At 29.9% G+C, this 13,642-nt stretch overlaps 1 protein-coding gene across 1 annotated transcript; it reads right to left on the bottom strand.

Annotated features, from left to right (window-relative positions):
* Positions 1 to 4,977: 4,977 nt before the first annotated feature.
* LOC118050293 (uncharacterized) lies at positions 4,978 to 9,172 on the bottom strand. The gene is made up of 6 exons (XM_035060610.2): positions 8,723 to 9,172; positions 8,538 to 8,629; positions 8,362 to 8,464; positions 7,131 to 7,989; positions 6,843 to 6,976; positions 4,978 to 5,936 (listed from the first exon to the last, which is right to left on the bottom strand). The coding sequence occupies exons 1-6, from the start codon at positions 8,812 to 8,814 to the stop codon at positions 5,060 to 5,062; spliced, it is 2,157 nt and encodes a 718-aa protein (XP_034916501.1). The 5' UTR covers positions 8,815 to 9,172; the 3' UTR covers positions 4,978 to 5,059.
* Between the last annotated feature and the right edge of the window lie 4,470 nt (positions 9,173 to 13,642).

Here is a 13,642-nt window from a genome sequence, read left to right as displayed (position 1 = left end):
AGTTTGAAATGAAAAACATTTTTCTTATCATGATCATGAAGATAGGATGACAACAAGCATAAAAACCAAGATAACAAATTAATCTTAAGAGTAAAAGATCTCGAGTCATATTATTCATCTAAGCATGCAAAAAAAAATGTTTGATTTTTCTCATTCATAATCAAGAAAGCCTGCAACATATGAAATAATAATAATAAAAAAAAAAAACATATCTCAAAACCCTAACTTTTATTATTTCAAGTCTAGGTTACAAGTAAACCTAAAAACGCAAAGCTTTGATTTTTCTTTCATGCATTTGTTTTATAACCAAAATCATCATATTTATTCTAATTATATATATATATATATATATATATATATATATATATAGAGAGAGAGAGAGAGAGAGATAAAAGGCATGCAACACCTAAATCAATCACAAATAAATCCTAAAAATCCAAACTTTAAATATTTATCCATGCATTTTTTCACATATTTATCCACCATACTTTTTGTATTTGTTTTTTATAAAATCACACAATATCAATATTGAACTTAGCTAAACTTAAAACATATTTTAAAATCAAAAGGCATCATCTTACATTATTTATGTCATAAACCCTAAAGAAGAAAAAAGAAGAAAGAGAATGATGATATACCTCAAGGGTGGTTCCAGCAAAGTAGGTAGGTTTGGTTGTTCCCACGGTGGCTGGCCAGTGGTGGAGAGGCTTTTGGTGATTTTCTCTCTCTAAAAACTCTTTGGTTTGAAATGAATCGGTTTGGTGATCCAATAACCAAGCTCTTTTTTTCCCTTACAATTTGGGTTTTTGGTATGATTTAACCCTCTTTTTATTTCTTTTCTTTCTCTCCTCACTCTTCTCTACCCTTTGGATAAAATGGTTTGAGCTTAAACCTTCTTCTTCCACTATCTCTTTTAATTTAATGTCTTTTTTCTCTTTTTAATCTCTTTATTTTTTTCCTCTTTGTGCCCCTCTATATACAATCAGGGAGAAAGGTCCTAGAATCTTTCTAAGTGAGCTAATCTCATTTGTTGATCTCCTCGAATCAATCCTAGTTATCCACCATTGATGTACACTTTGTATAACATACTCGAGTTAGTTTATTTCGCACTAGTTTTTTGCCCCCATATGAGGCAATAAAGTGTGTCTTTAGCTAAAAATAAAGTACAAGTGCAGGGGAAGAGAAAAGTGTGCCTCTTGGCCATTAATTCATGTGCACGAGAAAGAGATTCGTAATCAAAACCAGGCCAAAATAGCTGTGAAAAAAAGAGAGGGAGAAAGAATCATACATGCTTGAAGGAGGAAGCTAACCATGTTTTTTAATTAAAACAACGTTGTTTAGGCACCCTTTTGATTACTTTATTAACAAAACACTATAATTACACCTACCAAAAATAAATTATTTTCAATTTAATTCTCATTCTTTTAATTGTATCATATTCAACTAATTTCGGTTTATTTTTCAATATTTCTTTCAATTTAGCCCCTAATAACATTTAAAAACACCCTTCAATATTGACATCTTTTACACTTTAGTACTTACATTTCCAATTTGTGTAATTTTGGTCAAATTAACCTCAAATCTCAATTTGTTTTTCAATTAAGCTCTTAATTGAATTAATAAGGTCCCTAAATTTCAGCTCTTCTTTTATTTTGGTCATTGGTCTTTTTAATTCTTTCAATTTTGATCAAATTAACTCTAAATTACAGTCTTTTATTCAATTACACCCCTAATTGAATTAATTGGAATTCCAAACTTTTTCATCTTTTTTATTTTGATCATTAGCTTGCAAAAATCTAGTTAATTTTGCTCTTAATTCTATTTTTTCTTCATAATTAGGCTCCTAATTAAATGAATTGGACTTCTAAACTTTGCCAACTTTTTCATTTTGATCCTTGATCTTTTAATTTGTGCAATTATAACCAATTTCAACCTTTTCTTCCAATTTTCTTCAATTAAACCCTAAATAGCATGCCTACATGACTTTTTGACTAGATGCAAATTAAATTCTTGCTCGATTGCAACCCGACACTATATTTTATTTTTGAAATCCTTGTTCCTTGATGATTTTTTTTTAAAATGATTTTGAAGATATTTTAAAAAAAAAATAGAAAATTTGGAGGGAGTAAAAACTGAGTTATAACAAAAAGAGAAAGAGGGAGAGAAAAGAACAAACTATACAAGGCTTTCTATAATTATCCAAAAAACCCTTAAAGAAAGTAAAACTTGATAAATAATTCATTGTTCAATTTAGAATGTCTAGTCACTAAGTTCATGTACTAGATGAAGAGAGTAAAAGCCGAGAAGATAGCTTGGAAGGGATAACATAGATTGCTTCTTCAGCATGTCATAATTTATTATCTAAGTATTCAATTGATACAAATCTTATCCAATTTGAATGCTTACTTTTAAGTTCTTTTTATGATTCATACTCGTACAATAGGCTTATATGGCTACCATTCAGAAATTATAGCTATTTTCTTTTTAGACTCTGAATATATAATATCACACACGCTAGTTAGAACTTGTATTTAAAAACCATCAATATTATTTTTTTTGTTTAATTTTTTTTTAAAAAAATTTGCTTTAAATTATTATTTTAGTATTTTTGGAATCGTTTAATATGCTGATATTAAAAATAAATTTTAAAATATAAAAAAAATATTATTTTAATATATTTTTAAATAAAAAATAATTTAAAAAACAATTTCTAGCAACATCCATAAACACTCCTAAGCAAATAAACAAAACACAAGCATATGAGAAATGGAAAACGGACACCACAACAATTATAATTTGAAATTTGGAGTAAAAGAAAAAATGGAGATTGATGCAATAATTAGCATGTTGAAAGATTCGGATCAAGCAGAAGCATCCTGCTAGCATTTTAGCTACCAATCGATTTTACAGGCTACCAACAACATGCAAGCGAAGCAAAGCACAATACAATAAAATCACATCGAGGCCAATCATTATGTCTGTCTCAAATAATGTAAAATATGTCACATTCCATCCTTCCAGCCTCAGATATCGTGAGGCACTGATCATCCCCTTATTTTACCATAAAAATATGTGGTGGTCGAGGCATTGTAAACCAGACACGACTAGTGCCCTTTAAAAGTATACAAAAGTAATCAATTTAATGACAAAATATATAATAGATGAACAAGATGACGAGAATAATATATTTTAATGATAATTGCCTTGTAAATGTGAAAATAATTAATAAAAAATAAAGAATTACGTGCAGATAATTTTGATTTGAATTTATTATATAATATTGTTTTTAGAGATACAAATTACCATTGTATGAAAATAAATAACAATTTCCTCTTATCGGTTGATTGTTTTTTCAACATTGCTCTATTAAAATGACAGAACAAAATTTATACTATATATATATATATATATATATCAACAACAAAATCCAAGTTCACATAACAAATAGATAAAAATTATGTTTTATCCAAAATAAAATTAAAAACAATAATTAAAAAAATATAAAAGGCAAGAGATTGTACGGACTTAGTGTAAGCACAAACCTAATATCTAAAATAGATACTTAGGGTAGGTTTGACATTGTATTTTGAAAATTTTTGAAAAAATTTAAAATTTTATTGTTTTTTTTTTTTACTTTAAATTAATATTTTTTTAATATTTTCAAATTATTTTGATATACTGATATTAAAAATAATTTTTAAAAAATAAAAAAATATATTATTTTAATATATTTTAAAATAAAAAATATTTTAAAAAATAACTACTATTACAATTCTAAACCTCTATACTAAGGGATAATATGATTTGGTCAAGAAGCGCGTCCTTCAATGGAAGACATGTTGTTTGACTAGCATGATCAATAAATCCAAATTGTTTAAAGGATATAAAGTTGATACAAAAAATCTTACTAGCTTTTGTTTAAAAAAGATTCCTTGATTGTAATCTAAAAGTCAAGACCAAAAAAAGGGAAGAAATTCATAATATCTATTTATGTGCGTGTGAATTGTATCTCAAAGTAATATCTCAATCCATGAGATTAATCAATCACGAATGTCATTATTTTTTTTATAATTACAGTTGATATTATTGTGATTTTATTAAATTTTTATTTTCTATAACATCATACATCTATTTTGAGAGTTTTGGCAAAGTTCATGATTTGACATATAAGAACTTGATTCGAAGAAAATATCAGGGATTAAATTATACATGATGTAAAATACAATTGAACCCCCCCCCCCCCCCAAAAAAAAAAAAACAAATAAAAGAAGAACAATTTCAATTCCTCTTTTTGGGGAGAACTACTGCTTCCAACAAAGCTGAGTCTATGATAGAGGAATATGTCCCAAGAATCCATAGAGTATCTAACATTTAACATTTTTCTGCCCGCATGCTAGCTAGTGCAGCTTGGTTTGGCAGTGGTGTGGGCTTGCTCTCCTGGTGGAATAATCTGAACAGGCTCGATTAAGTACTTTTGGGGGTATGATTGGTAAGGTTGCCTATGTGTTTTGGATGATTTGGAAAGCTAGAAATGGAGCAGTCTTTGAAATCCTAAGGGCACGGTGCAGAATGCCAAGGCAGAGTCCATGGAGAGCTCCTGAATTGCACATTTCCAGCAGTCACGAGACCTGGAATTCCTCAACATTCGGGTTCTCAAACCTCACCAAGGTTCTCTAAACAATAACTGTGATGCCTCTTTTAGAAGAGGTTTGTTTCCCTAGGGTTCGGGTTTGTCGAGATTCTAGGGATGTAAAGCGTCAAAACGGAAAGGCTATGGCTTGTCTATCAAAAGAGATTCCCAGGTGGTTTTTAGAGCTAAGATTGGCCAAGAAACATCCATGGCTTGAGAGATTGAAGCTGTTATAGCTGATGTAAAGGACAGAAGCCAAGTCTGTCTTTCATGGTTGTTAAAATAAATGGAAGAGCGTGGTTTAGTCAGAATCATTATAAACTAACCAGTTTAGAGTAAGACGACAATATCAAAACAAAAATTTCATTAACCTAATGATCTGCAAATTTAGTTCAACGGTGCAGTGAGAGTCAAAACAGACAAAAGGTGTCAACAAGAATGAAGTAAAATGTGTAAGCACAACACCCAACATGGCAGATGGACCATACCTATATAAATGTAAGTAGCACTGTTCCATGCCCAGAGGGACTCCATCCAATTCCAGAAGTCACCCATATTAATGCTGTCAAAACCTTCGAATATAGTCTTCACCACAAAAAAAGCAGCCGGCGGAAATGCAATAAAACCCAAAACCACATTACAAATAATCCTCAAGAAACTCCTTAACTTCCCAGCTTTCATGTCAAGCTTCAGAGGTTGAGCCATCAAACACATTGGGACCAAAAGTAACGCACCAATTTCTGCTGCTGCAAAATTAACAACTGACATGACAAGCAAACCAATGAAGACTGCTGAGATGGTCGCTGATTTCAAAATAGCCCATTCGCCTTTCTCCTCGGATTGAGATATATAGACATGAGTAGATGGAGAACCCACTATCAAGTACAAGATTAGAAGGCTAAGCATTGAAAGGAAGACCCAGATAACAGAGCTGGACGTTGGGCTGCAGTTTGGTATCTGACAAATGAAATATGGAAGCAATGAAACAGCTGCACCCCATACATGAATGAGAAAAACTTCTTTTGCAGCGTAGAGCCATTTCCATGATCTGAAAGTGATGTCAAGCTCGTCAGAAGCAGTGGTTGTAGGAGTCGATTTGGTATTTTTGACTCCAAGATCCAGTTGATTAGCATCAGCATAAAGTGAAGCTGCTACCAGGGGAAGTGGTGCTACAAGGAGTGCAAAAGCAATCATGTACACTCCGACTGACACAAACTTACTAGGAGATGTTAGCATGTATAGGAAAAATGACTGGTGAAACTTCTCAAGGAGATTATTTATTGATCTTATAACTCCTTCGACCAACCTGCATCAAGAAACAGGAGCATCTTCAGCCAAAAAACAAAACAAAAACTATGAATTTACTTGCATGGGCCTGTATTACTAAATGAGTCCTGATCCTCACACAATCAAAATGCAACAAGAAAATAAAGAAAAAGATCAAGGAAAAGCATTGTCCAGATAAAACTAAATCTAAAGCAGACAATATTCTATGAAAGTCAAGACTTAAATTTTGCAAAAACCATCTCTTCAGCATTCTAAATATCTCATGTTGAGTTTGGTAGGACACAATAAAATGTAACGAAGAGGGACACAGTGGAACATCATTCTATACCTCCATTACATTAAATACATTCTAACAAAGTATTATCTTTGTGTTAGTGGGAATTTTGAACCGCTAACAATCCATTAGGGAAAAAAATCAAATCAGAGCACCTGCTGTTTAGTGCAGTGGTGCAGCTCTCACATTGTGAATGCAAGCAGGTTCAAACCCCACAAAGGGTGGTCCTAGTTGTAATTAAAGGGTTTAGAGATAGATAAGTAATATCATTGCACATCAAATAAATAAATAAAAGCTGCTGCTTGAATTAGATAAGAATTGAGATCCTCCACTGGGATTCAGTCATTATTAATGACGCATGTAGACAGACACACAAACATGTAGGGGTGTACATTTATTAACAGAAAGCTGATTAAGATGTGTTGAAATGAAATCAATTGTGTTAAAAAAAAAAAACTGATCATTAAGTTCTTCAGACTAAAAATGCTTCCACTCAAGTCAACACAACCTTGCCGATAAAAAGTTCTCTTTTAAACAATAGCATGCTATAGGGGAACCACTCATTTAAAAATACTATGTCGATACATTGTACTTCTATGGTATAAATGCAAGTTACGATGACAATGAAAGAGATGTAAGATAAGCACTGACCTGCCTCCTCTTAGAAGAAACTCATTGTGCCTGGCTTTGTTATGAGGAGAAACCTTAGGTGAAATCTCCAAAGTAATTGCATCAACTTGGAAATCACGGAAAGCACCATGAGGACCTGTGGGAATGCCCAAAGCCTGATAGCAGCAAATGATTATGTCAAGAAGTAAATTACTTACTCACCGATCAGAGAAAGTCAGAAAATGCAATCCCGTGTACTTAGTTCTAATTGTGTTGTCACACAAAACAGATAAACCAAATCTCACATGGTCAAGTGAAAGAGTAGAGCACCTGGTAATACAATGAACTTGCAAGTGTAGCGCTGCCTTCAATATAATCTGCAGCTGAAATACCAAATTTCCATCCAGGATTTAAGCTTCTGGCTACTTTTCCTAGTAACTCAAATATTTGTCCCAAAATCTCAAGCCATCTCGAATCAAGTAGAGTCAAAACTTTCTCAACCTTTACACGCAATCCTTGCCTGTGTACAGCTAAATAATTCACAATATTGATGAGATCCAGGTTTGGCATCTGCCCATTGGACGCCTCAGCATAGATATTAAGAGTGTCCTCCAACATTGCATTTCTATCTGCAACCTTTAATATCAGCGCAGCAGCCATAGTCCCGGCACGTCTAAAACCATCAGATATCTTTCTTTGCGCAATAGATTTCTGTTCAAATACATAAGGATCATCAATTTTGACGCATCTATCAGCATTTAGGGTGCCCAAACCAGTAAATACAGGCGTGTGATAATCCCTTAGCCAAGCTTCAACAGGGGCATATTCTCCATACTGTGAGTCAGCAACGAACCATATAATGTCCTTGGCCAGCCATGTAACTCGAGAGAGCAAGGAAAATACTGTATATGCAATGCTCAAGGATAAAGTTTCTGCCGCACCACTCTTTCCAAACTTGTAAGGTGTCACCAAGACAATAGCTTCCTTACCATCACCGCTAGGAGCTCTAATTATTCCAACAGTATTGACACCGTGTGCCGAACAACTTAAATTCTTTACTGAACTTGTAGAATCAGGACTAGAGAAGAAATGCAGCGGATGAAACTGATTTGGCTTATAGTGGAACTTGTGATAACTAACTTCAGCACCCAAGTCAGACATGTATTTTGTAAGGATCCTTCGACTTTCCCTACAATTATTAAGTACAAATGACATAAAGATAGAATAATTTCAAAGTTGTTTTCCTCAATTTACTCAATAATTGGCAAGGTCAGTGTGAAGAATACTATGGAAAAACTACAAGAGAAAACAATGTGAAAAAATGCACCGGACCTGTACCAAGCCACTTCATTTCAGAAGACATTAAACAAAAAAAAAAGAACAGTAGTAGTTTCGTGTTGATGAATAACTCAAAATATAATTTTGTACTAATCTAGGATGGACTCATCCACCAACCAAAATTACGTTTTTAACAACTAATTGCACAAAACTAAATATAATAAACAATTGAAAAAACAAGGGGAAAAAACAGGAATAGAGAGAAGAAGTAAACAACACATACACGGCGGCAGAATCTTGAGGTTTGAAATTCAAACCATTCAAATCACTCGCCAACCTATTTGCCTCTGAAATGTCACGATTAGAGATCATACTGCTTGCAGAACCTGGCATCATCGCAAATACATTTTCAGTCACACAGAAAATTTAAATAATAAAAAAAAAAAAAAGTGAAGTTACCAGGCATGAGAGCATTTTCAGAAATGTAAGTGTTCTTGGCGAGAAGTGGAAGCAGCAAGAGAGCTAAAACCCCAGCCGTACAACAGACAACACTGATACATTAGAAATCATAAATTAAAATTAATTAGTTAAATTTGTATAAGAAAGAAAGGAAAAACAAAGAGGGTATAGCTAGCAAGTAGTACCTAACCAGGAGGCTGTGAGAGATGAGGAAGATGCCAAGACGCACGATTGGTCTCGGCTTCATTTTAGGTGTCTCCGTCTCTGTCTTTGGCATATTGAACCAATTCAATTCAGTAGATTTGATTTTTGAGAAACAAACCCAATCGAAATCAAAATAAATAAAACCCTAGCTCATTTACTTTAGATCACCAACTCCAAATCCACCCATAGGACAGCAGGACTCCGTCTCCTAGTATCATACCCGCCATCCGACATCTTCTGCTGAGGTGAATGTCTCCGATCTCACTACAGCAGCAAAAGTGAAGGACTTCTCTTATACTCCCTATTCTCTCTCTCGTGGTGTCGGAGCTCTGGGGGTGATGTGGAGGAGGAGGAGGCTGCTCTTGGTATTGTAGTGGTGAGAGTTCAGGTGGGTTTTCTTTCCTTTTTTGGGGGGGTCCAAAACTTAAGTTATTTTTATTCTATAATAGAAGTGTCAATTTAGAGAAAATAAATCTTATCAATTTGAAAGTAAAATCTAAATTAAATACTTTAAAATTTAATTATATATAAGCGTTCACTTCTCACTTATACAATAATAATATTAAAATCAAGGAAAGAAATCCTTCACGCTTTTTTTTTATTTTATCATGCCAATCCAAAATAATAATAATTCAGATAAAATTAAATTTATTAAAAATAAAAAAATAAATTTTTTAAAAAAACAACAAATTACATTTTACATCGTATAATTTAGGTTTTATTTACCCTTTATATTTTAAATCAACTTAATTTTTAAATCAGATAAAATAATAAAATTACTACTGGATTCATACCAGTGTTAATCCATATTTCTATAGCAAATATGTTCATCATCTTTAAAATTATTCAACCATTCGAGTGTATTTGTATTGTAGTAGCTATTGTGATTGTGATTTGAAAAAAATTATTTTATAAAAAGCACTTTTGATTGAAGTTGATTTAATATTTATGTATGTTTGGTTAAAGTTGTGGTTAAAATTGAGGTTGAAACAAAAAGTAGTTTAATGTGTTTGGTTAATAATACTTTTGAAATTGAGGTTATAAAATAATTTTTTAAATATATATATATATATATATTAATATTAATGGTTTTTAATTTAAATATTGTAGATTTAACTATTGTTATTATATCATGAAATAAATAATACTTTATATAAAATATTTTTATTATTTTATTAAACTATCTATAATTTCATCACGTATGAAATATATCTGACAAAGACTGCAATTTTTTTTTGTTTTTTAAGCGCACGACAACATAAGGTAAAATATAATTAGGAACAAAATTAGAATTGTGATGAAATTCTGCAAATGCTACGTCATCAAGTGATTTTTGTTTAATTTACATAATGTATTGAATAATGTTAAACACTAATTTTCGAATAAAACACACTTAAAAAATTTATTTTTTATTTTTTTATTTTACTGGATCGGACTCGGTTCAATGCATGTTGAGCTTTGGACCGAACCCGGTCGGGCCGGAACTGGTCCAATCGGAACAGTGCAGCATGCACAATGCACGAAAAGCAGGAATTCCCTACTTTTCTTTACCTGCGTTTCGGATGCAAAAATAATACGGGACTCATGAATAGTAAATCATGTTTTTTATATTATCAAACGGCTGAAAACTATAGCGTAATTAAAACGCAATCGCAACCACCTCTTTATCTTTTTGGCCATAAATGGATGTCTAAACGGGTCTTTAGATGGCACAATAGATTAATTGGAGTAGTCAGGAAGTGGATCATAGCCTTTTAATAAAAATTATGTATTCGGGTTGGATTCTTCTTATGATAGATCAGTGAAATAACTATTAATAAAGTGTTGTTTTAGGGATTAAAATATTGTTATATTTTTATAAAAATAAAAATATAAGTTTAATTTTTAGGGAGTATATTTATTAAAATGAGGATAGTTATGAACCCGAATAAGATTAATCTCACTTCTTAAAAAAAAAAAAATGAGGACACTCAAATAATAAATAAATAAATAAAATAATTATTATTTTAAGATTTTGTTTATTTTATTTATTTATTGCAGTTGAGAAAGAAATTTAAGTTAAGCAAATGTACTTGAAAGAGAAAATGCACAGAGAAATAAAATTAAGTTAATCAAATGTACTTGAAAGAGAAAATGCATGGGGAATAGAATTGAAAGGGATTTATGCAAGTTATAATTTTGAGTTGATGTTTTCTGCTTTATATTTGAGTAGAAAAATCCTTTATTTATTTTATATGGAAGAAAAGTATTAACTTTGAATAAAGTTTAAAAGTGTGATAATAATTATATTTTAAAATATATATTTTTAAAAATATATTAAAATAATTTTTTATTTTTTAAAAATTATTTTTGATATTAATACATTAAAATGATATGAAAATATCAAAAATATTTAATTTTTAAAAAAAATATTAATTTTTTTTAAAAAAAAAAATACTTTCTAAAACTAACCATGACTGCATCTACATAGTTTTTGATATCTTATATCTAGCATCAATTCCAATTAAATTCAAATTAACTAGAAGAATACTTCTTTTTTTTTTCATATTCCAAAGAAGCATTGCATGCCAAGATAAAACATTTCTCCACCTGTCGTTTTATATCAGGATACCTGGAACCATGCTCAAGAACAAGGCATTTAACCATGCTCAGCCAAGTTCTTTAACACTTATTTTAGTTTTAAATTCACTCCCTGGAGCTTTAATTATTCTAAATCAATTTAATTTGATTTGATTTTGCTAAACCGATTACTGAATTTATTTCTTGACAGCACAAGAATCTCATATAAAAATAATTTTAGCAAACCATCAAATTCAATCATAAATCAATCCAACTTGAAAAGGATAAAATTGTAAAAAAAAAAAATAGCACAATTACAATCCACTGTAATTCTAGCTGGTGTCTATAGTGAAACTTCAAGCAGTTTTTAGTGTCTTTGTAATTGTAACATTGGCCCTTTAAATGCATTAACTCTATTTTATATATTAATTTAACTTTCCATTTTATGTCATGCTTCTTAGTTCTTAATAGTTATTTGACTCCCGTTCTATTATGAATTATATATTTTGTTCTAATTTAAAAATTGAATATGCAGGCTTTTTTTGGCTTGTTTTACTACATAAAAAATTCTAAATATAAATTAAAAAGTTTATAGATATATTTAATTAAATAAATCAATAATTATATAAATAAATAAAAAGTCATTGTCGATAAATAAAAATAAAATTGAAAAAAATAAGAGATAGATTTGGATCAAAATATTTGATCTCGCAACATATACCATTTACTTTGTTGTATTTAATTAATTTATTTATTAAAATAAATTTTGTACTTGTCGAATAATAATAGAAACAAGCATACACATGAAATTGATTTAATAAAATAAAAAAGAAAAATATATCATGCAAAGCTTCGCATATTATAAATATTATTTAAAAATAAATATTTTTTTTAAAATAAAATTCATCTATATAAAACATAAAAAACTCATTGATGAATAAGAATAATATCTTTAAAAATTAAATAATTAAAAAAACATCTATTAAAAAATGTCATACGGGAAAAATAAAAAATAATAGAGGAGGGATATTGATTAAAATATAAATAAAAAATTTATTTTAAAAAAAAGACATATTAAAAGAAGGTATCAATAAAAATACAAACCAATAATGTAATAAAAAAAATAATAAGAAAAAGACAATGATAGTCTAGGTGTCACAAACACATTTTAAAAAAAATAAGAAAAACAAACACTCAGGTACCTCTGATCAAGTTTAATAAATTGATTTTATTTTGATTAGACAATAAATTAATAGGTAATGATGGTGAGCATAAATTTTTTTTTTTTTTTAAGATCACAATAACTTAAAAAAAAAACATATTGAAAATATGAAATTGGACAAAACATGAAAAAAAAAAACCCAGCCTGAAGTCAGCTCGAGATAATGTGATAGATATTTAACATGGGTAAATAAGGGTGAGCTAACCCTCAAGTTAACTTGCAAAACTTGTGGCTTAGGTCATGAAATTAAAATGATCTAATATAAAAAAAAAATTCAAGAAAATCACAAAGCTATTCTTAAAATCCAAACTTATATTAAATGATGAAATCAAAAAAGAAAAGAAAATAAAAAATAGATATTGATCCGTGTTAACTTTTCAAAATCATGTCTCGGTTCATTAGACTGAAAACACTATACATGAAGCTCAATCCCTAGTAAATAAAAATGCTGAAAGATAAAATTAAGAAAAAAAAATCAATTACAAAAAAGAAACTTAAATAAAAAATGGTAATTAAAAAGAATATGAGTGAAAATTTAAATAAAAAATAAATTAGAGGGCAACAATTTTTTTTTTTACTAGAGGGTTAAATTGAAAAGAAAAATAACTTTAATAAAAAAAAAAAAATCAAAAGAATAAGGACTAAATCAAATACAAAAAATATGGAATAAATGATGAAATAGAAAACCTAGAAAAGTTTTACAAAAGGATAAAAGAAAAAACTATAAATAAAAAGAATAACGACTAAATTAAAAATAATAATATGTAACAAATTATAATTCAAGAACTAAATTGAAAATATACAAAACTATTATAAAAAGGTCAATAACAAAAGTTAGAAATCAAATGAATAAAGACTAAAACTGAAATACGAAAAATAAAAAGGGCCATCACGTATTTTTTAGGTGGAAGAGAGAGAAAATAAAAAAAATAACTACCAATAACAAATAATCCATCCTCCACAATCATGCGCCATACCGCTTCAAAGAGGATGTTGACATTATTCCAATGTCACTGCGAAAGGTAGCATTTGATTGTCATTCATCACCGCACAAGCCGCTTAAAAAGCATGCATGGTGTCGCCGCAACTCTTTTTTTTCCTTTAATATCTTATATTATTA

The sequence above is a fragment of the Populus alba genome, chromosome 16 (assembly GCF_005239225.2).
Source record: "Populus alba chromosome 16, ASM523922v2, whole genome shotgun sequence".
NCBI lineage: Eukaryota > Viridiplantae > Streptophyta > Magnoliopsida > Malpighiales > Salicaceae > Populus > Populus alba.
Note: the sequence above shows the minus strand (reverse complement) of the source record. Positions and strands in the feature narration are given on the sequence as shown.